The sequence below is a fragment of the Dendrobium catenatum genome, unplaced genomic scaffold, assembly GCF_001605985.2.
Source record: "Dendrobium catenatum unplaced genomic scaffold, ASM160598v2 fragScaff_scaffold_946, whole genome shotgun sequence".
Taxonomy (NCBI): domain Eukaryota; kingdom Viridiplantae; phylum Streptophyta; class Magnoliopsida; order Asparagales; family Orchidaceae; genus Dendrobium; species Dendrobium catenatum.
Window position 1 is genome coordinate 700,608 of NW_021319408.1, and position 25,222 is coordinate 725,829.

Genomic DNA, 25,222 nt, shown 5'->3' on the forward strand with positions numbered 1-25,222 from the left:
CATCATTCATAAGCTTGTTTGATCATCAGTTCACCTAAATTAAGGCTTTGTTTGTGACGGTTTTCTTGCTACTTTCTAAAACAACTTTCTAGTATAAAAATTTGTAGTTCAAGATACTTTTGTACTAACGAGCTACTTTAAAAAATGATAATAAAGTCGTCCTAAATGAAACATAAGATACAAATTTAGTATTATAAAATTTAAAATTAATTCATATAATTTATTATTTTAAACTAATTAATAGTAGTTGAGGCAACTGAATTATGAATTTAATCAATTTATTGAAAAATTGTTATAGAAAAAGCTGCTGATTAAAATAATTATGAAATTTCTTTTTAGATTTAGATGATAAAAGATTAAACTTTGAATTGATAAATCACGCTCGATCGGACGGCGTAGCTTTCTTCCCACGCGAAGATCCGACCGTCTAAATGCGAAGCAAACCTCTCGTACTTATGAACTGTATATAACGCCTTGCCGCCTGTAGCAGCCGCGAGGGTTGCTTCTTCCAGGTTTCAACAGTCATGGAGTGCTAGCCTTTTGTATCATTAAACAGTGATTCACGTAAACCGCGCGAAACTCACAGTAGGAATTTTTACGGAGGAACGTGAAAGAGTCGCTAAAGAAGCTTTTTTCGCCTCATTCGACGACGTCGGATCGGAAGTCAGGACGGGATCTCGCTCGCTGAGAAGGTAACCCTCTTTATTCCTTTCGCGCGCTTCTTTGGCCAAATCCCGTAAATCCGCAGGACTTCAGGATTTAGTAAATCTGGGATTTACGGCAAAAAGAGGGAAACGGAGGATTTCTTCAGCCGTGAGATTTACCGGGCGCTCAAATCCCGTTTGGCAGTATTTAGCATAACTACTGCTCAAATATTGCATAAATCCTGTTGCCAAACAGCCCCTTATGCTTCTTTCTTTTTCTTTCGGTAGCACAAGTTATATCATAGCCTTGGATTTCTTCTTCATTTTTCTGTAACGTTGTAACGTATCCTCCAATTAGCGTGAAACCTTAGATATGCATGTCTTGGTATCAAGGAATCAATGTGGCTTTAGCATACAAATCTTGTGCTTAGAAAAAAAAAAAGACCAGTGCTTGCAATATGAGCAAATGTTCCTTTCTCATAAACCTGATGTATTAAATTGTCTTATTTATGATTCACGCTCCTTTATATGCACACATGTAATGATGTTATCCCTAGGAGATTACTGCTGTAAATAACTCCGGAGTAATTTTTTTTTTCTTATTGCAACTGATTTCTCATAGTACTATGAATCACATGTGCATGTTTGCCTGTGCAAGATTCAATTGCTCATTTAGGTTCTATATTTACCCCGAAGGATATTGTATGATATGCTATGCTTCAATCAATATTTAGGTTCTTATAAATGTTATGATTGAGCTACTGTTCATGATCTTGATTGGGATGAAAAGTTTATGATCACGATTATGATTGAAATAGAAAATTTCATTTAGAAGAGAAGTTATGTACAAATAGGTGGGGAAATAACTATTTATAAAAGAATTAAATATGAAAATCAATCATTAATTCTAGATTTCTGAATTAACTACACAACATGAATGTAATGCTATTGCCCAAATGTTGATGAATTGCTCTAGATGAAACGTTGTTGCCCATGAGTTATTGGATCATTCAAGATGGGAGGCTGCTATCAATGGATTGCTCGTGTTGGCCCCAAATTTAGAATTTTTCATCATTCTCTCACAAGCTAGTTTGCATATGTTGATCATGCTCAAATTTCCAACTTGATGATTAGATCAAATTTTGTAATTAATTAATCTTTTATTGATATGTTCTCTATTTGTGAGAGGAGGCGTAAGCCTCATAATTAACCATTAAATTAGTAAAAAACATGAAATAATAAGTAGCATACAATATCAAAGTAAGATCATAACAATAAGCTTTTCTCAACCCTAATTCAATATAAGCAAGTATTCTAAGTAACTAAGAACTTAAAAAAAAAAGTCACTAAGAACTTAAACTTCCCATGAAATTTTCTAAGGTTTAATTTCTTTCATTACAGGTGGGATCTTCATGTATACTTCTTTCTCAAGGTTTCCATAAGAGAAACATTCTTAATGCCAAGTTAATGTCAAGGTCAGTCCAAATTTTTCATATGAATGTAGCAAAATTTAAATTGTGCTAAGCTTAACAATGAGAGAAAATTTTTAATAGGTAATACCATGTTATTAGGTATGCCCTTTTGCAATCAGTCATGCTTTGATTTATTCATGCTCCTATTTGCTTTATATTGACCAAAAAGATCCATTTGCATCCAACTAGTTTTTTGCTTGGCTAAAGTTCATAAATTTTGTACAAATCATTTTTTTTTCTAAGAGCTTTCTACCATTACAACTTTTCATTTAATTGAGAGTTTTGACAGCTTCATGACCATTGTTTGGAATTTGTATTTTATCAGAAGTGAGAAAAGCGTGAAACTCAAGTAAAAGCTCTTTATTAGTTATAACTTTATATATTAGTGTTTGGCGCATAACCTCTCCCTTTTTCTTACATCAATAGGGCATTAAACATCAATATCATCATCTATATGTTTATTCTCACAACTTTGTACTTTATTAGTTCTGAATGAAGTTCAAGTTTCTGGGTGTGTTGGAGATATGCTGATTACAATCCTTTACAGATTTTATTTTCCTTCCCTGCATAAACATAAAGCATATTTTACATAGTTTCTGTGTATTGACGAGATGATCAGTGAGTTTGTAGTTCTAGATAGGCATCAATAGTTTGGATGTACTGATAAGGTGAGAGAGTTTGTGATTTTGGTCAGGCTTTAGCAGGTTAAATGTGGGGCAATGAGCAATGTTCATCCATGAATTTTATGAGAGAGGATGGCGTATGATCAAATAAGTTTCACCTTGAAATTATTTTTCTTGAATTTCTTCTCTCTGAATTTTACATATGGAGTTGTAAGGTTGGTTTTCAAGGAATGTTACAACAATGGAATTACAAAATTTTTTAGTAACTCGAGGATAATATTTGTATCCTTTTCGATTTAGAGAGTATCAAATAAAAATACCCTTTATAGATCTAAGGTTGAATTTGCTTTGGTGTTGAAGATGATGCGAATGAAATAATGAACACCAAAAGGTTTTTGGGGGAGCAAAATAAATGATTTTGGTTTTGGAAAATAAATAAAAAAAGATTTGAGCATAGTTTTGAAATTTAAGTTCTCTTGAGGCATTTTATTAATGAGATATACCGCTATCAATAATATTTGTGGATAATATTGTTGATATAGTTAACATTAAGAAGTGTTCATTTTGTAGAAGGGTGTTGAAACAACTTTGTGGATTTTCTTTTGATGTATATGGTAATTTTATGAGATTGATTCAATGTTTTTTTTGGGCATTAGCAAGTTTTAGGTCATGGATTTTGGACTAAAGTTTTGTGTGGATTAGAGTGTTGATATGTTTTAAATTTATCTTGGTTTAGATTTTTCTTTCATTAAAAAACTCAAGTGAGGTAATTATGATTATTTATGAATGAAGTAAATAATTTTTTAGTGAGATTTTTGACTTTAAATGGTCCCCACACATTATTGTGAACTAAAACAAAGGTTTGGAATATTTATAGGTTTGGCTATGATATGAAGTTATGGATTGCTTAGGTAGATTTCAAATTTCATGTTAATAGCCTTTTATATTTTTTTGGTGAATTGAAAAATAATTAATTGTTCTAGTTAAGTGAAGTTTTGGTGTCTTAGGAGATAATGCCAAAGAAAACATCCCTATCATTATTTGATGTGTGTTAGGAATTTGAAAGGGTTGTTGGTGGATACAAAACTATTAAAACTCATTGTTTGAGCTTGTTCCTTCTTTGAGGGATTATTTTTTAGAAAGTAGAGCTTTGAACACATCTAATCTTTATGACTTTTAAGACTTGAAGTCGCGGTAAAAGTTGTAATATAGGCTGGACATTAGAAGCATATTGTAATTGTTAGATCTTTAAAGATAATGAAAAAACTCGTTCCAATCATTTTTGATAGTAGGATGTCAAAATGGGTTTTCGGGTCATTTCGGGTCCAACCCAAAATTTACCCGCATTCAACTAATTCAACAAGAATCTGACCCGATTAGGAAAACAAGTCTAGAATTCAGATATGGACACGACACGTCAGTTTAACAGGGTGACCTGATCAGACCCGCTAACCCGAGTTGCGAGCAGGGTAGCAGGCGAGCGGGGGTGCGGGTCAGGGGCGAGCGCTGGTGCAATGTGCTTGACTTGAGTGGGTGAGGGCAAGGCGCGAGCACGAGATACGCGACGAGAGCGTGCGTGCAGGGTCGAGCGCAGGTGCGGGGCGAGAGTGCAGGTGCTGGGCACGAGCGCTGGTGCAAGGACCCGGGTTGTGAGCGCGAGCTGTAGGTAACACGAGTGCGTCTACCTATGCGAATGTGGGTGCGATGCAGATGCGCAGGCAATGTAGTGGAGCGCTAAAGCTTGTGCAGGACCGCGGCGGGCAACTAGAACTTGGGTCAAATTCGGGTTAGCGGGTTGATCAGAGCTGTTCTGGTTTTTGAAATTGGTCATAAATTGGAACTTGAATTCAACCCGTTTGTCAAACAGGTCGACTTGAACTCGGATTTTCCGGGTTGGGTCAATAGTTGACACCTCTATTTGATAGTGACCCATCTACTTTAATACACATTCTAATTTTTAGGGCATTAATTGTCATTGTGAAAAATATTTTTATTTATGTTATATGATATAATGCTCTTGAGTAAGTAGTAATTTTGTTCTTGTTTATGATGAGGGCATCTGAGAATATATAATTTTTAGCAACCAAGCTCATTTGGTGATATTTCCAATAAACTTATATTGGGAGAATAACTAGTTATCTTTACTTTTCTGTCTAGTTGGCTGAAACTTAGAAAATAGAGCTGCTAAGATTTATCTTTGTTGGTAGTTTGTTTTGAAATTTCCCATCCAATATTTTATATTGGTTTTTTCATTTGAGGTTGATTTTTATTGTTGAAGATACCAGTTCCTTGACACTGGCTTCTTTATGGCTGCTGGCGCTGCCTTTTTTTTTTTCATGAGCATCCTTCACATATATTTTAGTTACTTTTGTTGGACAAAGATTGGCTTTCAATATTTCGGAGTGAATTGTCTGTTTGGTGGCGAGACACTATGTTGAAGGACTCATCGACCTTATATGCAGTTGAACCTTAAAGTTTTGGATACTACATTGAAAATTAGAAGAAGATTGACGAGAGTAGAAATTGAGAGATTGTATGATTGAATTTTATTCCCATGACTTGCCTAAGAAAAGGTTGTACATAAATATGTAGAGAGATTACTATTCAGGAAAGCAACATTTATGGAAATTAGTAATTAATTATGGCATATAGAGCTAATTAATAGAATTATCCATACAATATAAATGGAATGTGGCTGTCGATGAATTGCTGTAGATGGAAAGTTTGTTGTCCATGAATTACTAGATTGTTGTAGATGTGAATTGAAGTTGCGATCTATGAATTGCTCGATTGTTGTAGGTTAAAAGTTATTAGCCGCAGATTTAGTATTAGTTGAACATCTAGATATGAGTTTATGACTATCTCAATAAGTTTAATCAAAAAGAAATTTCTTCATGATCTCATATATGTGGTTGCATTATTCTAGTAATGGATATACTCCTAAAGTTTACATAAAAATTTAGTGTGAATTGGTTTTATGAATCTCATATTCAAAATTCAACTGTAGCAGTTGTTTCAAAGATATTTTCAAATTATCTGAAAGATAAGAACCTGCCATTATGAGATGATATTTATGTCATTTGATGAAATAGTTGCTGATGACTTTTTTGTTAACCAGAATAATATCATAGAAATTGAAGTTCTTTGAGTACAATCCCATGTTGCTATTTTGATGAAGTTGCTGCTTCACCATAGGCGTATTCTTTTACTGGTGAATTCATGTTGTTGTTGAGTTTTTAGGCTATTAATATCCTAGAAGTCGGTATTTAATCTAATGGTTGTTTCTTTCATATTGTTGTTTCATTGTTGCATTTTAATGTTAGTGGGTTGCTTAGATAACATTTCTTTGTTTATATGTGGTGGGATATGTCTCCTAGCTTTTGATGTGAAAGTTTACTTGCCTTTCTTGGTTATAAATTACAAAAAAATCCTTCTCATATATATCTTTAAATGCAACGCACAAAAAATTATATTATGTAATTGTAAATAGACCTAATCAGTTATGACAATGCTTCTATACAATCACAGCTGAGAACAGTCATCACACTTGCACGCATTTGTTTATACCTTAATGCATGTGCCATATAATTTAAATGAATACTAACTGCGAAGAATTTATTTTAACAACAACCAATATTTTAAATGCTGCCATGCCACACAACCTAAATATTCAAATGGAAAGATACGCTATCTTGTATGCTTAATAGGATTTCTGTCCATGAAACTTTTGAATGAGATACAACGCTGGGGTTATCTCACCCACTAGCTGGTATGATTTTCAGATTTTGTTGTTGATGATGATGGATTATCTTGCATGGTGAATTCCACGCGTGATTATTTGGATGACTGGTTAGCACTACTACCGCAATTTTAAGTGCCATACTTCATTACTTTGTAATCAATAGGTGAGGAATGCATTGTTACGGAAAGTTATTTAATTTTGCTATGTGAGAACTACAAAACTTTTGGTAATCTACATTTTATGCGAGTAATGTTCTTGCATTACTTGGATTGTAGTTTGAGCAATAATGGACGGAAGGCTTTTATGCATGATCAAATATTTTATTATTGATGGATTATCTTTTTTATGTGGTCGATTCAATATGATTAAATTATGTTGCTTTAGCAAAAATATCTCCTTCCGCCATTTTTACATGAATTTTACCTGAAACCTGCTCTTAAACTGCCAAAGAACTTAGTTTCCACAAGTTTTGGTTGCAACTTTTTACTGAGGCTTCATTTTGGACAGCTTTCTTACTACTTTCTAAAAAATGTCTAGCTTAAAATATTTTTATACTAAAGAATTGTTTTAAAAAGTTGTAAGATAGTTTTCCCAAACGAAGCCGGAAACTATGTTTGAAAGCATTAAATCTGTTGCTGAAAGTCTCAAAACTATGATTGAAAGTGCAAAACCTTCTTAGAAGTTAAATAGAAAATTTTGATATTTCAAAAAATTTTGAAAGTTGAACATAAATCAGACTTTAACAGTAAAATTGGCAGGACTTTCAAATTGAATTTCACAGCACACTCATGAAGAAATTAAGGTTTATTGGTTCAGTTGAATTTCATTTAAAATAGCCTTTGGGTCTTTGTTTAATTTTTTTGAGCGTTGCCCCTTTTTTTACTTTTAGTTTGTCAGCCCTTTAAATTAATTTTTTTTTTAATTTTAAATTTCTTTGTTTGTTGGAGACGCAAAAATTTGATGTTGTATTTATGGCAATACAATGAAATTTTCCTTGCAATTGTTCTACTTGTCCAAATGGTTTTGTATTTACCCATAGTTTTTGACACAAAGCTCTTTTGATTCTTTTTGCAGGATTGTTTTGATGAATAATTCTAACGTTCATTCTATTGAGAAACATGAGAATAAAACAATGTTCTCAGCAAAGGCAGCTGATATTAACCAAGTGGAGACTTCTCCAGATTTGTTAAAGAACACTCCTTCGAACATAGCCAAGTTGGAAGATTTGATTGAACAGTCCAAGGGTCGCCAGAAGTACCTTACTCAGACGAGGAGCCCTTCTGATGGTGAAGATGTTCGTTGGTACTTCTGCAAAGTTCCTCTTGCTGAGAGAGGTGAGTTATTCATATAAATGGGCTGCTTGATCTCATGGTTGAAGTTTGCATTATAGTTTTAATCCCTTTTGTGAAAACATAAATATATGAATAATATGATGCTCTCGCACGCTGTATATATTTGTATTTGTTATATTATCACCGTTAGGAGAGTAGATGTATTAGATTTGGCTTGTGTTAAAAAAGGTAGATGTAGACCTAAAAAGACTTGGTTAAAAATATTAGAAATGATCTTTCTTTATTAGATTTAAATAATAATTAGATTCTTAACAAGATACACAATGGAGAAAAATGATTCATATAGCCAACCACACGTAGTGAGATAAATACTTGATGTTGTTGTTTTACCATGACGAGTAGATAAAGTGAATAAATATTTTACAATTTTTGCCTTCATTATGAAAATTGTAGTTTTTTTTTCTTCTCTGGAGAAATAGCAAGAACCCAATTAATTATGCTGATGGATTTTCTTCTTGTTGACACGCTTTTAAGATAGCTCATACCTAATCTACACCTAAGTCACCCAAGCCGCTTCTACCCATTGCCAACTTTCATTAGATGGACAAGTGTAATGGAGATAATAATTTAGAAGGTGATCATAAATTTTAAAAACAGACTAGTTGGCGATTGCAGAAAATCAAGATTTTATGTGGTAGGTTAGTGTAGACAGATGGCTGTTTTTTTTTTTTTTTCATCTCATTGTTTACTTTGTAATTTGATTAATGATATGTACTAAAATATTTTTGACTGTACTTTGCAGAGCTTGCAGCTTCTGTTCCCCACACTGAGGTTGTGGGCAAAAGTGATTATTTCAGATTTAGCGTGAGAGATTCTCTTGCACTTGAGGCTTCTTTCTTACAGGTTTATTCTCTTCACATTATGGGTGCATTTTTTTTTTTGGTAAATTTCACACAAGTCCTTTAGGCATAAACCACACTTCATGTTGGTCTACATCTTTAAAACAAACTTTACTTAGGTTTGTCAAGTTGCTTTACTTCTACATTTAGGTTCCTATCATAATAACTCCATTATTTCAACCGTTAAATATGACTATATGACCTCGCACTTGATGTTTTGAATATTCCTCAACAAGAAAATGACCAACATAGATTGCACTTGGATCTCTATTGTGTTACAGAAAATATTCATCTTTTTCTTGATATGCTCTGGAATAGTACCTGATTTAACTCATCAAATGAGAGGATGTCAAAGCTAGTGGAAATTAATTGTGATCATGCTACACTTTAATAACCATCAATGGTGGATATTCAGTTGCATTACCATGACAGCCTGATATTTAATGTTCTCATATAGCATAAAAAATCTACTTCAATCTTTATTTACGCTCTCAATATAATTTAAGTCTTTTTCTATATTGGTATTTTTTTTGGTTAGTTGGTTCAGCCTTATTAGGACCATGATATGGTTGCAATAGGGGTATGTATGCTTTTGATGATCACATTGCCTATGCATATGAATCACATAAGGTTTTCATTCTAAAAATCCTCCCTTTCTAGATTTATCCATCCTTATATCTTATTTCTATTTCCACACTCTTCATTTTCTTATTTCCTACTCTTACTAAATATAAGTGCGGATCTAAATCAGTGCTTGTGTTTAAGTTCACAAGTATGACTTACCTCCTGGTTTTTTGGTTTCTTTATGCTAATATTTTTTCTATGTAAATCTGCTAGTACTTGAAAAGCTGAAGTTCTACATTCATATGGACAGATATTGATTGCATATGCCAGCTCTGCATCATTTTAGATGGTGTGTAGTTTGATCTGAGCTTGAGAACATGTTTTCACATCCTTTTTTAGTTTTGTACTTCTCTATTGTTGTAACTTCAACTTGAACTTATCTTGATGTCTATCAGATGAATTCTTATCTTGCAGAGAGAGGAAGACATGCTCTCTTATTGGTGGAAGGAGTATGCGGAATGTAGCGAAGGTCCGAATGAATCTTATAGGGCTTCTGACTCTTTGCCTCACAGTGGATGGGATGAATTATATGTTGTTGAAGAAGAGAGAGTTGGTGTACCGGTAAAAGGAGGCCTTTATGAGGTATTTATTTTTCTTGATACCTTGTATATATATGTATAATCTTTTAGTAGGCTTGAAGTTTATCAAATGTAATTATTCATTCATTTTTTGGCTTCTTTTTAGGGCATTATTTGCAGGATTTACTCTTTTAAATTAGCCAATAAGTATTTATTTTTCAATAATGTATTTTTTCCCTCGGGGGGGGGGGGGGGGGGGGGGAGGCTTCCTGGTGTCTGGTTGGTGTGTGGTTGTGTTATCTTGTAGGTCATTGGAATGCTTTGGTCTTTTCTTATTTTGAGTCGCTGTTTTTGTATTTTTGTGGAAGTTTTAGTTAGTACCTTATTTAGTAATGGTTGGTATGATGAAAATGCTTGTGTAATAATTGGTATGCTTTTACTTTAATGTAAACTACCACAAAATTTGTAAACCTACATTATGATAGTTTTTTCTGAATAATTACAATTACTTTTTTGTTGGTTTAATATGAATCTAAATCACCAATTTTGTTCCTGTTGCATTATTCATTGTGTCAAATCTAGTATTATCTTTCATTGTGTAAATTTGATATAAAAATAGAACAAACCTTTTCCCTATTTCGGTTGGGTTACATCAAGGATCAGCCTTAAGCCCATATCTTTTTGCTTTAGTCATGGATGTTCTCACTATACATTTGCAAGATGATGTACCTTGGTGTATGCTTTTTGCTGATGATATTCTCCTTGGAAAAGGTATTCTTCTTGTAAGCTCATTAAGAGGAGTTAAATCCTTGTTTCTTACCCTTCTTATGTCTCCTTGGTTTCTTCTTTGTGATGATCCCGTGAAACCTGCTGGGTGCTTGTGTGGGCTCTTCGGTTTCTCCCCCTGGCTGCTTTCCCGTGGCCTCTCCTTTTCATTTTCTATGTTGGCTCTTTGGGTCCCTCCCTGGCTGTGTTTCCCGTGGCTTTCCTTCCTGTTTCCTGTGCAGATTTTGGGAGCTGTTTTGTGGCGTCTATTGCCCTTCCTCTTCCCCTTAGCTGATTGGTTTGGTTGGGGATTTTAGGTGGCTGTTTTGCTGCCCTTTTCTTCTATTTATAGATGTTTTGTAAGTTTTAGAGAGATATAATGTGATTTTTGGAGCCTAAACCTGCGATCTATGTTTCTTCTCCTCTCTATAGCTTGCGATCTATGTTTCGTCTTGGCTTCTAACCTCTTCTTCTCGAAGCAAGTGACAACCTCACCTGTATCCTTCTTCTCAAGCAATGTTATGAAATGCAAGTTTAGGAGTTTATGTTAATGTTTGTGTCGTAAGTGTCAAAGTTTGTAAGTCCTCTTATATTATAAAAGTGAAGTTGTTTTTGCTTTATTTGTTGTATTTTGTCCTTTTGGATATTTTTGTAATTTTCTTTTATCCTAGGAAGAGTTTCTTTTGCTCGCAAAAATTTGGTGCTTTTCCCAAATTTTTGCTTGCATCATGATTGCTAACAAATAAATTTTATGGAGGAAATTTGGTTGCTGTACATCAGAAATGGAGATTTGGGGTTGGAAGATGAAGAAACATTGCATATCAAACAAGAAAATATGAAGAAAAATGCTGAATATGTAACATGGAGACATAATATATGCATGCGTTTGATTGTGCTGTATTTAAAGTGTATTTAGAAATAATGTTGTGTGGGTTTAGATTCGATTGAAGATCTGTTCTTTTTATGACTATGACAGTATTCAAATCCCATGCTGGTTTTGTTTAGACGGGATGGTGATTATGTGAGCGCTTTCAATTGATAGTTTGATTACTGAATAAACTTGGGTAGCAGGATATCTGACTGTTGAAATTTGTATGTGATTAATCTAATTTTCCAAACCTCTTTGTTTATTGTCTTTTTAAAATTTCAAAAACTTTGTTTTTAGTTATTTTTAGTTTTTTTTGTTTTTTGCGTTGCATGATCTAAGTTAATGATCCCTAAGCTTAGTTGACGTTGTGCTGATGTTAATGATCTGTCATCGGCCAATCCTGTATTTATTGTTCATGTGTTCTTGATTAAGAAGTTTTTCAGTGGTCAATCTTTTATATTCCAGTTTTAATCGTAGCTCTACTAATTTTGAAGGTAGAAGTGAAGCTTCAGCTCATTCTTTGACTGATGATAAATTTGTAACTACGCATGAAAATTTTTGATGATCTGTACAGAAATTGATAGCTTCCTTATTTTTTTCTCTGTTATTATCCGTGAGATATAAAGTGGATGAAATTTAGTAGTCACAGTTTACTGATATTTCGTTTTAGTATTTTTTCTATCAGTCTTTTTGCCTTATCTTTCTTATTATTTCCAGGTAGATTTAACTAGGCGGCACTGTTTCCCAGTGTATTGGAATGGGGAAAACCGTCGAGTTTTAAGAGGCCACTGGTTTGCTCGAAAAGGGGGTTTAGATTGGCTTCCTGTACGTGAAGACATCGCAGAGCAGCTGGAGTTGGCTTACCGCTGTAAGGTAGGAGGGAAGTTTATCTTTATGAAGTCTCAAGGGAAAGTAATCCTTCGAAATCACTTACTTCAAATTTGATTGTATTATTTCTCTTTTCAGGATGCTTGATTGTTTTATTCCTCTTTACACTCCATGCAAAAAATTCTCCAAGTTGCATAAGAAGCATTTCATTATACTGTAGAGTATGCATTTATTTGTCTCACATGCATCTGCATAAACTTTATGCTTTTAATATTGCTAGTCTCGTTGCACTGAAACTATTTGTTTGACTATAATGAAGTGCGAATGCGGGAAGGAAAAAATTTAAAAGAGGCAAGGGGGATGAATTATTTTTGAAGAAGAGTTGGTTTTTCTTTCGCTTTTTACTTCTCCGATATCTTTGTTATCTAGCATTCAATATTTTATTTTCTATTCGAAGTAGCTTGGTTGAGTACAATCTGCTGGTGGACTTTTTGAATGGAATGCTATCAAAATCTTGGCTCATGATTATTTTCTCAATTCACACTTCTGTTAGTTCATTTTGATTGATTTTTGAAGTGGTTAGATTTTAGTTATGGAGTTAAATTCAATCATTTATTTGGAATTTCTACTTTTGGAACTCACGTTCATAAAAGTTAGAAACGAGTCCCATTTATGAGAGGATGGGTAAATTAAAAGTTAGTCATTTTTAGTTTTGCTTTTTATAAATAATTATAGAATCATATACAATTAATTGGAAAAAAAAAATACAATTAATTGGAGGATGGTGACAACTTTTCTTCCAAGTTAATACAAAAGCAGAGTTGGCATGAAGTAAATTCATCTAAGCAAATATATATTACCATAATTTACTTCAATAAAACTCACTTTTGGAATTCAGTTCTAACTACATCAACTACTTACACTCTTGTCAAAACCCATTCGCTTTTAGTTCAATGTGGTTATTATATGCATTCCAAATGTACCAATCTTTCCTAGTGTTTTTGGTGAGCTTATTGAGATGCTGATAGAGTGCCATTTGGGTAGTTATTAGAGATTTTTTTCTTGAACAATCTATTTGTCCAAATTTGTACTATGATATCATATTTTCATATGATAATGCTATCTTGATATTAATTGTCTTCAAAGAAGAATGGTGAATAATTTAAAAAAGCTTACTAGGTTTCATTTTATTTTATTTACCGAAGCAGGAGAATCATAGCTAACAATATGCTGAGAAAATATTTGAGTTTAAAATTGATTATGATCGGCTACTATTTTAGCTGATTTATGGGTCCTCCATTTATTCCTTTTGAATATTGCCTTAGGTAATACATCTATTTTGGACAAAATATTTTTTTTGCTGAACTTCAAGCTTTTGAAAATATAAAAAATATAGAACTGTGGACTTTGGCTACACTTCCTTTGTATGAAATCGTTTTCAATCTTTTAACACTTCTGATTTGAGCTTATTAACTATAAGACACTGCCTTTGAACATTCTTGACCGAAAACAAGTTAGTATTTTGTGTCAAAATACTAACTTGATTTATGGGCTGTTTGGTTGAATGAAAAAAGAAAGCAGAGTAAAATGGAATACAATGTACTTAAAATATTTGAAGTTTTTTGGATGAGTGTAAAATAAATATAAATGATTACTTTTTTTGTTTGGTTTAAAATAAAATAAATGCAATTTAAAGCCCAACCTGTTGTTGGTTGGCGGTAGTGGCCAGCAACAACAATGGCGGCGACGATAGTGGCTTGCCGTGCCCAGTGGTGAGCGGTGGGTGGCAGTAGTGATGGATGCTAGTGGTTGCAGTTGGCAGCTTGCGGGGGAATGCCAATGAATTTACTATTTATTTATAAATCAGTCAAATTTAATGATTTTTAAATATAGCAAAATTGAACTAGAGGGTGAATTCCAAATAGTTTAAAATTTTATTTATTGTTTTTTTTTACTTGAGAGAAGACACCAATATTTTCAAAACCCTTGAATTTGGAATACCTTACACCCCTTTTATTTTAAACCGAATAACCCTTCAAATTATGCATCGTTTCACATCTTTGTCACTTATACCTTTCAGGTAATGACATTCAGTAAAGGAAAGGCTTATTCCATGACTTTCTTCATGATGCTATTGCTTATTCACACTTATGAGAATATTTCTGAATTGTATTATAATTTTTTTGGTCTGTTTGCGTATCTATTTATGATGCAACTGAGCTGCATGGGTATTTGACTCTCTAATTTATGCCTGTTCATTCATTTAGGTTTGGCATAGGCGGACATTTCAGCCTTCAGGCCTGTTTGCTGCCCGTGTTGATTTGCAAGGAATGACACAGGTGTTATTTTTTATAAGTCTGCTTAATAACTGATTGAAATGACTAACTCAGTCTTTTCTCAGGGCTTGCATGCTCTTTTCACAGGGGAGGATGACACATGGGAAGCTTGGTTGGACTTTGACACCTCTGGGTTTACTCTTGGACGAGGGAATGGAATTAAATTGAGACGCGGGTTCCAAACATCCGGTTCTCTAAAGCCAACTCAGGTTAGTTTTTTTTTTTCAAAAATTTTATAGGTTACTATGTAGGAAACATGCTGCATTTAGTGATTGTTTTGGACAAGAGGCATAGCACAACTTATCCATGTAGCTATTGACACTAGCTGGTTTATTTTGTAGTTTTGATTTTATATGTTATATTATGTTGAACTGCTACTTTCATCAGTCATATTTGATGAAAAATATTGACTTTGGATAATTTGATTCCAAAGAATCATATCCTTTACTAAAGATGTTTTATGCTTTTCTATTTTTACAAGTATTAGATGTAATTTGAGGTTTTGATCAAAGAAGATTGTTCTCACAAAAAAATGCGAAGCCATGTTAAAGATATTTCTTGTTTGTGTGCAAGCAATGAACTTAGGAGAAATTCCAAGGCAAATATAATTGCAAAAGGTTAGTTATTTGTTATATAATTAATGTATTGGAGCCTATTGTTCTATTTGGTGAAGGTTGCAAAAATTATGGGAAAAATTACTTAGATAGCTAGCATGGGATATCTTCTAATGATTCTAAATATTATATTGTTCTGTTTCTCACATTTGTATTTCTGAAAGATAGTTTTGGGGAGAGGTTAGTTACTTTTAGCTTGCTTGTAGATTATACCGAGTTTTAAAAACTAGATTAGACTGTCCAGTTCGACCTGTTCCATAGTGAACCAATCATAAGGTTGGTCTGATTTATTATAAAAATTGATTTTGCATTGAACTAGAGTGAACTGGTCAAAATTGTTGGTTCAACGGCAAACCAGTTTTGGTTTCTTTGAACCGGCTTGTTCAATGAGTTATTTACATAATTCAATAAATTAATTTAAAATTTAATTTCCTAAAATATTTATTTATCAAAGAAATTTCAACTAAGTATTTTGTCATGACTCCATCATTCAATATGAGTTCTTAACCCATGCAAACTCAAAAATAATATAAGCATTACTAAAAAGAAGTTCCCAAGTGACGCGGGACTAAATAAATTTAAGTTATTATTTTTTTAAGTTTTTAATATAAACTATATATTTTTAAATATATTTTTTAATAATTTTTTTATAGTGTAAATAACATTTATTTTTAATTAGTAATGCTAAATTAATTATATACTTCATTTATAATTTATATACTATACAAATTAATGAATTAATTAATTATTAATAATAAATGATCCAAGTGCCATTGCTTAGTTCTAGATTATTGAACAGTTTCAAAGTTTTGGACTTTTGAACAAATGCCATTGCTATTCATTATTTATTCACTCCACTGGTGATAAATTTCAGCTGTAATATACATTCTGCTTGCAAAGATCATTAACAAGCATGCTGCTTGATAATTTTTGCAAATAGATTTAATACTTGTACTTCCGACCCTGCATAGTGGAATGAAAGCTTGATGTCGTTGTTTGTATTTAATATTTGTACTTGTTATTCTGCTTTATTCTTAAAATTGGAATGCATGGCCATATTGTTCAGAATTGGAGGAAAACTACAAAGAATAGACGCTTGTGTTTGAATTCTAGAAATGTGTCAACGTGAGAGGTGATTTTGTTTAATGATTTGAATTACTCTGAACTTACAAGATGCTATATTAATTGAAAGTTTGAAACACGCTTGATTTCTTGTCTTCTTGAGAAAATATATATTTTTTGAGTTTTCCACCCATTTAATGACAAATGCCATCGATGTAACAATTCTTTAGGATGAGCAGCGCCAACAAATGGAGGAAGAAATGGATGACTACTGTTCTCAGGTATGTTTTACATAAGCTTTTTTTATCAAATTAGTGTAGTATAATTTTATATATAGAGAATTTACAAGTCCCAAATAGAAACTGATGTTTCGGAATCATTACTCATGTATACATGAGAAGAGGATAGAGAATAATCATTTGGAGAAGATAATGTTAAATCTTATCTTGTGAGCAGCCCTTGTATACAAGCAAATCAACAAAGCAGATAGATCCCTATATAAGTGTAGGTGAAGGCACAATGTTGATAAGTTGTTTGAACCTAAAATGAAGGCACTAGGGCATTGACCACCTTAGTCAACCAAGGTCCTAAGAAAGAGAGTTTAATTCTACCTTAATTTAAGGTGTAGGCCATTGAGAAGACCTTTTGATGTAGAACGGAGGGGTAATAACAATTAAAGATTTAAAATTCCATCTTAGATTTACTTTAATTAATGGATTTGAATTTGAAATTCAAACAAGAAAGGAGGGAGGGAAGAGAGGAATTAATTATCGCCTTAATTGGGGCCTTTAATTAGGAAAGAAATCATTAGGATAGAGGCGAGAGAGGGGCCGGCCAAGTGAGAGGGAAGGATGAGGTGTCTAGGTTCAATGAATGTGAATCAAGCATTAATTAGGATTGAGAATTAAATCTGAAATTAATTCCAGATTTGGAGGGATTGGAGGGGCTTCCTAAAATGGATTTATTAATCCAGAAAGGTTTTTGAATTCAAATCTGTTTGAATTCAATTTAAGAAGCTTTCCAAATTAACAATTGATTAATTTAGGAAAGTAATCAAGAGACTATTTGAATTTGAAATTCAAACTTGTTGATGAGGAGGGGCCGACGACTTCAAGGAGGGGAGGGGTTTAAGAGAGGGAAATTAATGCTTGCTTGAATTAGAATTTTAAATTAGGAAGGATTGATTTAATTCCAGCCCTATTTAAAATTCAAATGGACATGAATTTAGGAACTTTCTTAAAATAGGGTTTCTCATTTTAGGAAACACATTCAAAATTCAAATTTATTTGAATATGAAATTAAATTGTTCTCAAAATAAGAAGGGCTCAAATTGAAAGGTTTTGAATGCAAGATTTGAATGGGTGGACCCAAGGGAAGAGGGAGTAGGTGTGGATTTTGGTGGGGAAGGGGTTGCCGGCTAGGTGGTGGAGGCATGGTTTAAAATTGCGCAATATGAGGCCCGTCTTTGCGCAATTCCAGTAAAAAACGCCTCGGTGCTTACGCCTCGAGTTTTTTTATGAGGCTTGTGCCTTTATTTGGTTGAGGCCCGCCTTGAGTCCCGCCTCACCTCACTGGCGTGAGGCTTACGCCTCATGCTATATATATTAAAACTTACATAAATTTTGAAGTAAATGCCCGACATTAGAATTTATAGGAGAGGAGGAAGGGGAGAGAGCAGTTCATCATAATGATGATTTAAATGAAGAACCCCTTAGTGATGACGGTGCTGATGACTTATGAGTTCTTATGTGATATGTCATTGTTATTTATTTTTTGAAATTTGAATTATATGTTAATGAAAAGAATACTGGGATTTGAGAAAGATAGAATTTTGAGTTGAACTATATTTCATGTTGTCATATTATTGGGATATTTTAATTTCACTTCATATCTTATGCCTTTTTATGTTTTATATTATTCACTCATTAGTATATAAAAAAATTATCATTTGATGTTTACACAATCTTTTGATTTTGAGGCTTACGCCTCAAAACGCTTTGAGGCTTACGCCTCGTCTCACGAATGAAAAATGCCTCAATACTCGAATACGCAATTTTAAACATTGGGTGGAGGGAGGGTGGAAGGGTGGTAGAAGACCAGCGGTTAAAGAAGGAGAGGGTGGGGGATTTAGAGAGAGGAATAATGGAAGAAGATGGCTGGTAGAGAAAGAGAGAGGGAAGGAGATAGGAAAAGAAGATAAAGCGTGAGCCCAAACACATTCTGCGGCTGACGGGTGATGCGATGCCTTCACCTAGGGTCTTCAACCACGAGCCCGGACACATCCTGTGGCTGGTTGGTATTACGCTTCCCTCACATAGGGATCTCACCAAAGTTCTTCCAAAGAACAAGCGTGCAGTCAAATTTATTTTTTATTAATAATCCATCATCGTCTAATACAAAAGCAAGGACCTCTATATATAGGCCTTAAAAGAAACTAAAAGTCAACTTTGCCCCTTGGGCTTACATAAGACAAGACCCTTAAGTAAGGATAAAAATAGAAAATGCATAATTAAATATAAAATCCAATTAATAAACTAAGATAAAATGGAGGGATCTCGGCTATTGATCTTTGTCTCTTCTTTTGATTAACGTTTACCGTCGAATGTTCGCATCACCTTCAAGCTCAACATGAAGGATAGTTGGCTGTGCAAGTAGAAGAAGAAGCCAACAAAGAAACATGTGCAGCTCAGATTTAAACCTCCCCTCAATCACCATTTAAAAAAATATAGACAGTTGTTAGTGTTGAGTTTAAGGAAACCTTGGACTGGGAAAAGTCCATTTGACTAAAAGCAAGTTCCTTGGAGGGATAGTTTAAGAAAATGTTAAGCTAAGCAGATGCCTATGGCAAGATAAGGCTTTCAAAGCATTTTCATGGAATAATTATTTGATTCTCTTAATGAAAATTTAAATTGAGTATCTATTGTTGTCATGTGATGCGTTATTTTGAACAATCTAGATCTCTCAATAGATGGTTCATGAATGAAAAAATTTTAGGTTATTGAAGAATTTTGAGTTTTCTGACTAGTGAGGACAACATACAATACTAAGGAATATTTTTTTAGAGGAGATCTACAATGGCAGCGGTGTTAATCCTGAGTGGTTGGTTTCCTTGGATCAGCTTGTTGATTAAATTCATTAGCTTTGGGTTTCAATTCATTGGGTGCTAGAATGCCAATTTCCAGTCTATTTATAGCCATTTTGCTAGGTATAAGATCATTTTCTGTCAAGCGCCAGGCCACCATGTTCACATTAGTTAGGTAGGCATTATCACCTGTCCACGAGCATAGGTTGACTTATTGTTAAGAACTAGATGTCTTGCTATTCGTTGGGCACTTAAATTTGGCTACCTAATCAACATGCATCACTTCGTCAGGTTCCAATTATTGGTCTCTTGCTCATCAACCCTTGAGCTTTAGGGCAGGGTTAGTTTCATGATGTTAGTCTTTGATTGTCATGTCACTAGACATATGGCACCTTTGATTTGCTAAGTGACATGCACTGATTCTACAGTGTACCAAGCACTCTGCATCTGCTTTTTTATGATCCTTATCAATGCACCAACCTTGGATCTAATTGTGATTTAGCTTTCACTTGTTGTGTGTGTGAAAATAAAATCATTACATTGGATGGTTTGTGGACTAATGTCCATCTTTAGCTTCATATCAGCAAAAGGTGGTATATAGTAAATTTCATAATCTTTTAAACAAAGTTTCTACTAACTCCCAAATGGGTCCTTAATATATTTGCATGTTTGAAAATGCTAAGCTGTGCAGGGCACACCCTTTTAGGACAATTTATGACTCATAAAAGGTTCATTTCAGCTATTATTTAATCCTTTTTATTGGAATGCAATGTGCTAAATTGTGCAGCCTGCCAATCTAAGTATATATTATGGATCTACCCAGGTTGAATTTTAAATGGTGTCTATAATATTAATGTTGGTTTGGATTTAGTCAAATTGATACATATTGTTTAAGATAAATTTCGACTTTCAAATTGTAAGCATGTATTTTATTCATAGATTTATATCATCTTGTTTTTTCCTCAGGTTCCAGTCGGTCATCTAGTCTTTATGGTTCATGGTATTGGACAGAGGCTGGAGAAAGCCAATTTGGTTGATGATGTTGGTGATTTTCGTAGGATAACTGCTAGTCTTGCTGAAAGGCACTTAACTACACATCAACGTTGCACCCAAAGAGTTTTGTTAATCCCTTGTCAGGTAATGCTGTACATATCCTTCGTATCAAATAAACTAATCATACATTTGACCGTACATTCTCTTATTTATGTGTAAAGGGAATGGTCCCATTCAACTTGCAATTTGTGTTTAATGCAATGTTTTCAATTACAAAACTGAGAAAGTGTTATGATTGAGGAATAGAAAAGAAAATGTAGAATTTAGTTGACGTATTGTTTATTTTATTTATACTCTATGCTTTCTGGTGTACCGAGCAATCTATGCATTATTATGGATTATCTAGACTTTTGATTTTGATGTTCTCTTTACAGTTTATTCTTGATTAGATTTGTTTTAACTTTTAAACACTTCCAGAAGAGGTTTCATAAACTTTAGCTATCATATACTGACTAGTTGTTTAATTGTAGAACTTGCTTGTTCTTTTGTTCTTTATTCCAATCTTAGTTCCCATTTACAAGTCAATTAATTTTTTCGTACATTCATATATATTTTTTTAAATATTGGCAATCTCTAGCTTCTACGCTTATAGCACCACCTTAGCAATTTGTAGTTCTTGCACCTCTAGTGCCACCTTGGCAATCTGTTGCTTTGGATGTAGATATCACCAACAATCTGATTAGCCATCTTGGCAATTCCTCACTATTTTGTTTTCCATATATAGTCCATCAATTGCTATTTCTTTATGCAAAAGAATTTTTTTAAATATTGAAATGATTGTTATTAATTAGGTTATTGCCTTTTTTTTAACCCATTAGAATAGGAAGAAGTATGCAATGTTCTTTCTTTCTTTTTTTTAACATGGTTTCAAAGCCATGACTTTAAGTCAATCTTCATCTTTCCTCTCGTGAAGATGACACATCTCAGCTTGATTTTGCTTGACAAAAATGAGACTTACCTTTATCTTCGGAGGTTTCTGAAGACCCTATGGGGATCTATCCTTATGAAGATTTGTGAGATCTTGTCATTCATTTGCCCGAGCCTTATCGGTCTCATGACTTGTGATTTGCTTCTCAAAAACACTTGGCATGCTGGTTTATTCATCTGATCGCATGTTTTATCACAATGATCTCATGCTTTTTTGTTGATTGGCTTGTGACCTTGAGCTAACAACTTTTCTTGCCCTATGTAGTGTCACAACTCATGACCCTCTAGCATGCAAACTTGTAGCCCGCTTATGCATTGGCTAAGCAGATGAGCCTTAACTGAAAGAAGTAGGAGATTAAGAAGGAAGACTACAAAGAAAACAACTATAGTGGAGAAGAAAGGAGGTCAACAGTGAATACGCAGGGCATGAAGATCGAGTGCTTTGAGGCAGTGGTTCACAATAGAGTTTGACGCCATGAATAACTTAGAGTTTTTTGTCTCCCATTGGCAAATCAAATGTGTTCCTCAAGCCCTTTTGGCATGTGTGATCTATTGATTGCCCACTTGCTTAAGCCCCTATCTCGCTTGCGCTATTGCTCAATTCATAGTTCGTTCACCTGTACCCGTATACTACCTCATCTAAGGATTTCTTGTTTAAACCATGGTGATGTTTAAACATGAAATGATTTAGGAAATAAGATATTCCTATGGTGTTGCCTCCTACCATGACTTCAAAATCACATGAGTTTGCTCGATATATTATGATCCATAGCAATGTCCTAAAATATTACTTGGTGGGGGTCTGTGGAATCCCCACCGTTGTATATGTTATTATTCCTATGCCATCATGAATTTTAAAATTTAAAACTCTTTACCAATACTCACTCATGCCTATCTCATAAATAGATTGATCTACTCTATTTCTATCAAAGCTTCGGCTGCTATGCCTTTTTAGACATTCCTCATCAAAGTATTAGACTGCTGCCTTTGTACACATGCTTATTGCTTCTTTCAAGAAAAGCTCTAATTACCCAATCAATCATTAGTGTCGTTTGACTAATTATCTTCTAAGCTTTGTGACTTTATTATATATTTTTCTAGCTTGAAAATTCCTAACAATATTCAAATCATTTTAAAATTCCTGAATGGAGAAATACAGTCCATGAATAAATTTAGGCCTTTGAAAGAAATGATACTTGGATGCTCTCAGGATTTTCTATGGGGAAGAAAGTTGATATTTGCAAATGGATCTTCAATGTGAAATAAAAAATTGGTGAAACTATCAACCGATACAAAGCCAAACTTGTGGTAAAATGCTTCACTCAAACTTATGGAATTGATTATCAAGAAATCTTTGCTCCGGTTGTTAAGATGAGTACAATTAGGGTTATTTTCTCTTTTGCTGCTTGTTTAGATTGGCAACTCTACTACTAGATGTGAAAAGTCTCATTTTAGTGCTAACATTTTGGAAATAAGGAGATATCTATAATTGTGTTGACTGTAGGGACTATATGAGTGTTGAGCTAATTAGCCGTACATTGAAACCATAAAGGTAGTCTGTAGTCCTTTATAACTTAAGGTTATATTTGAAACTGTATGGTCTAAAATAATTGCTTTTGTTATTAAGTTTATTTAATAAAATGTTATTTTACCAAAAAGATGAAGTAGAGGACAATATCAAAGTTTTGTAACTAACATGAAATTGGTTTTAATTTCATCTTGGCAAACTTAAAGAGAAAATGCTTTTATTTTTAATGTAAATTACTTCAGGAATGGCATGACTGGAAGGTTTTCCCAATAAAACTGGCCTAATGGTGGGAAGCAAAATACTGTATGATATTGCAATTGGAGTAGTTTACTACAATGTTTGAAATATATTATTAGTTATGTAAGTATAATCGGGTGCTTTTTTGGCATTTATTTTGTGCTTAGTTGTCTATTTTGTAGTTTGGAACATCCTCTTGTTAATTTGCTTTCCAAACCGGTTTTTTAATATAATAGTCAAGTTTAATTCGTTCAGTTTAAGGGCTTTCATAGTTCCTAATCTTTGGCGTTATTGTTTTCTTTTGTAATGCTTGCTTCCATTCTTAATTTGGGTCTATTTGGTTGGATTTGTGTCATTCTTGTTGCCTTTTCTTTTATTCCTATGCTATTATAATTCTTTGTTTTTATTGTGCAGTGGCGAAAAGGATTGAAACTCAGTGGCGAAACTGCTGTGGATAAAATTACATTGGATGGTGTTCGGGGTCTTCGTGTTACACTAAGCGCCACAGCTCATGATGTTTTATATTATATGAGTCCTATATACTGCCAATATATTATAGATTCGGTGTGCAAACTTTCTTAGTTACATCATTTTGGTCATCTATTGCTCAATTTCTTGAGGTTGTTTGAGAATATAGTGCGTCTTATATGCCTTTGAAAGTCATGAGAGCATTGCTATTAAATTAAGGTGAAACGTGCTTCCCAGCCATTACATTCGAACAACAGAAAAAATAATAGCTCCTATTTCTTATAGCAAAAAACGATAGATTTCACTTGTATGTGGTGGAAGAAATAGATTTTTATCAAAACCCTAATGAAAATGCCAATAATATGGATCTATCTGAGATATTATAGAACCTGAATGATCTACAAGCTAAAACTTGAACTTTATGCACTTATAAGTGTGATGATGCAAAATTTATAAGTCCTCAAGTAATTTACGCGTTACCTCTACTATTATTTAATTTCTCAAATCTGACAAGGAGATGGGTGTTTTTGGGGGAAATATTTAATTTTAAAAGCAATCTTAGCTTTCTTAGAAATCTTTTGTGATGCAAGCTTAGGATCTGTGCAAATATACTGATGTAAGCAAAACAACGCAAATCCGAAAGAAAAAAACAAAAGAAACTCAAAAGAGATTTCAAAACACACCTTAATTACTTAGCAAACCTTTTGGAGAACAAAATAGACAATAGAACTTCCAAAATCAGTTTAGGAACCACTGACATCCAAACAAACCAAGAACAAAAGAAAGCTGACAAAAGAACAAAATAAAATTAAAAAAAAACACTATCCTCAGAACATCCTGCAAGTGGATTCCTCACATGTATCGAAAGTAGGATAATAAGCAAAATAAGGTTTAAGAAAGCAAACCAACGGTCTACCACGGTAAAAGGGGTCCAACGTCCTTTAACTCCTCCAGCAAATGTCTCCAAAACTGCCCACAAAACTTGCCAACGGAACCAGAAGAAAGATACAGATGGAGTGGAACTTGCGTAGAGAAGGAGGTTAGAAGACCGAGAAGAAAGAGGAGAAGCTCGCAAGCTTTCCTAGGGGAGAAGGAGAATGGAAAAAGCTCTCAAGCTCTTCCAAAGAAGAAACCCTCAGGTTTTTTTAAGAACTTAGCTCTCAAAATAATCAACCCCCTTCTATGTCAAAGCATTTCATATTTATAAGCAAAGAAGAAAGCCCAACAGCCAATGCACCCATAATTCCTCCAATAAACTTTAGGGATAGGAAAAGCCAAAAGACACACTTAAGTTCCAAAGCAGCAGCCAGCATCTTTCCAGAAAACAGAGAAGAAACAGATCACGGGACCAACAGCCAGCCACGGAACAGCCAGGATTCACGGGAAAAGCACCGAAACAATAAAGGAACAGCAGGCCCAAGGAATCCAGAAAACGAACAGGCACCCCAAGCAGCCACGGCTGCATAAATTCCAGCCTATTCCTCTCCCAATGCCACAAGACACAGCTCTCCAAACAGCCATAAAAGGAAGAGAAAAAAGAATAGGAAAAGGCAAGTTCCACTCACCAAAATCTGCCATAAAGTAGTACTAAAACTTCAGCTTATAATGAGCTCAACTTCACAAGATATTAATGAGCTTGC

General features: G+C 33.9%; 1 protein-coding gene across 5 annotated transcripts in view; it reads left to right on the forward strand.

Annotated features, from left to right (window-relative positions):
- Window positions 1-492: 492 nt before the first annotated feature.
- LOC110095354 (phospholipase SGR2) overlaps window positions 493-25,222 on the forward strand; it is a gene marked incomplete at its 3' end in the record, with an annotated part of 35,798 nt that continues 11,068 nt past the window's right edge. Inside the window, 12 exon segments of one of the 5 annotated variants that reach the window (XM_020820863.2) lie at window positions 493-692; window positions 2,046-2,119; window positions 6,522-6,588; window positions 7,556-7,815; window positions 8,576-8,676; window positions 9,711-9,878; window positions 12,165-12,320; window positions 14,543-14,614; window positions 14,677-14,820; window positions 16,518-16,568; window positions 20,336-20,506; window positions 23,529-23,678. In XM_020820863.2, the coding sequence (XP_020676522.1) occupies window positions 6,554-6,588; window positions 7,556-7,815; window positions 8,576-8,676; window positions 9,711-9,878; window positions 12,165-12,320; window positions 14,543-14,614; window positions 14,677-14,820; window positions 16,518-16,568; window positions 20,336-20,506; window positions 23,529-23,678 (1,308 nt within the window). 5 annotated transcript variants of the gene reach the window in all.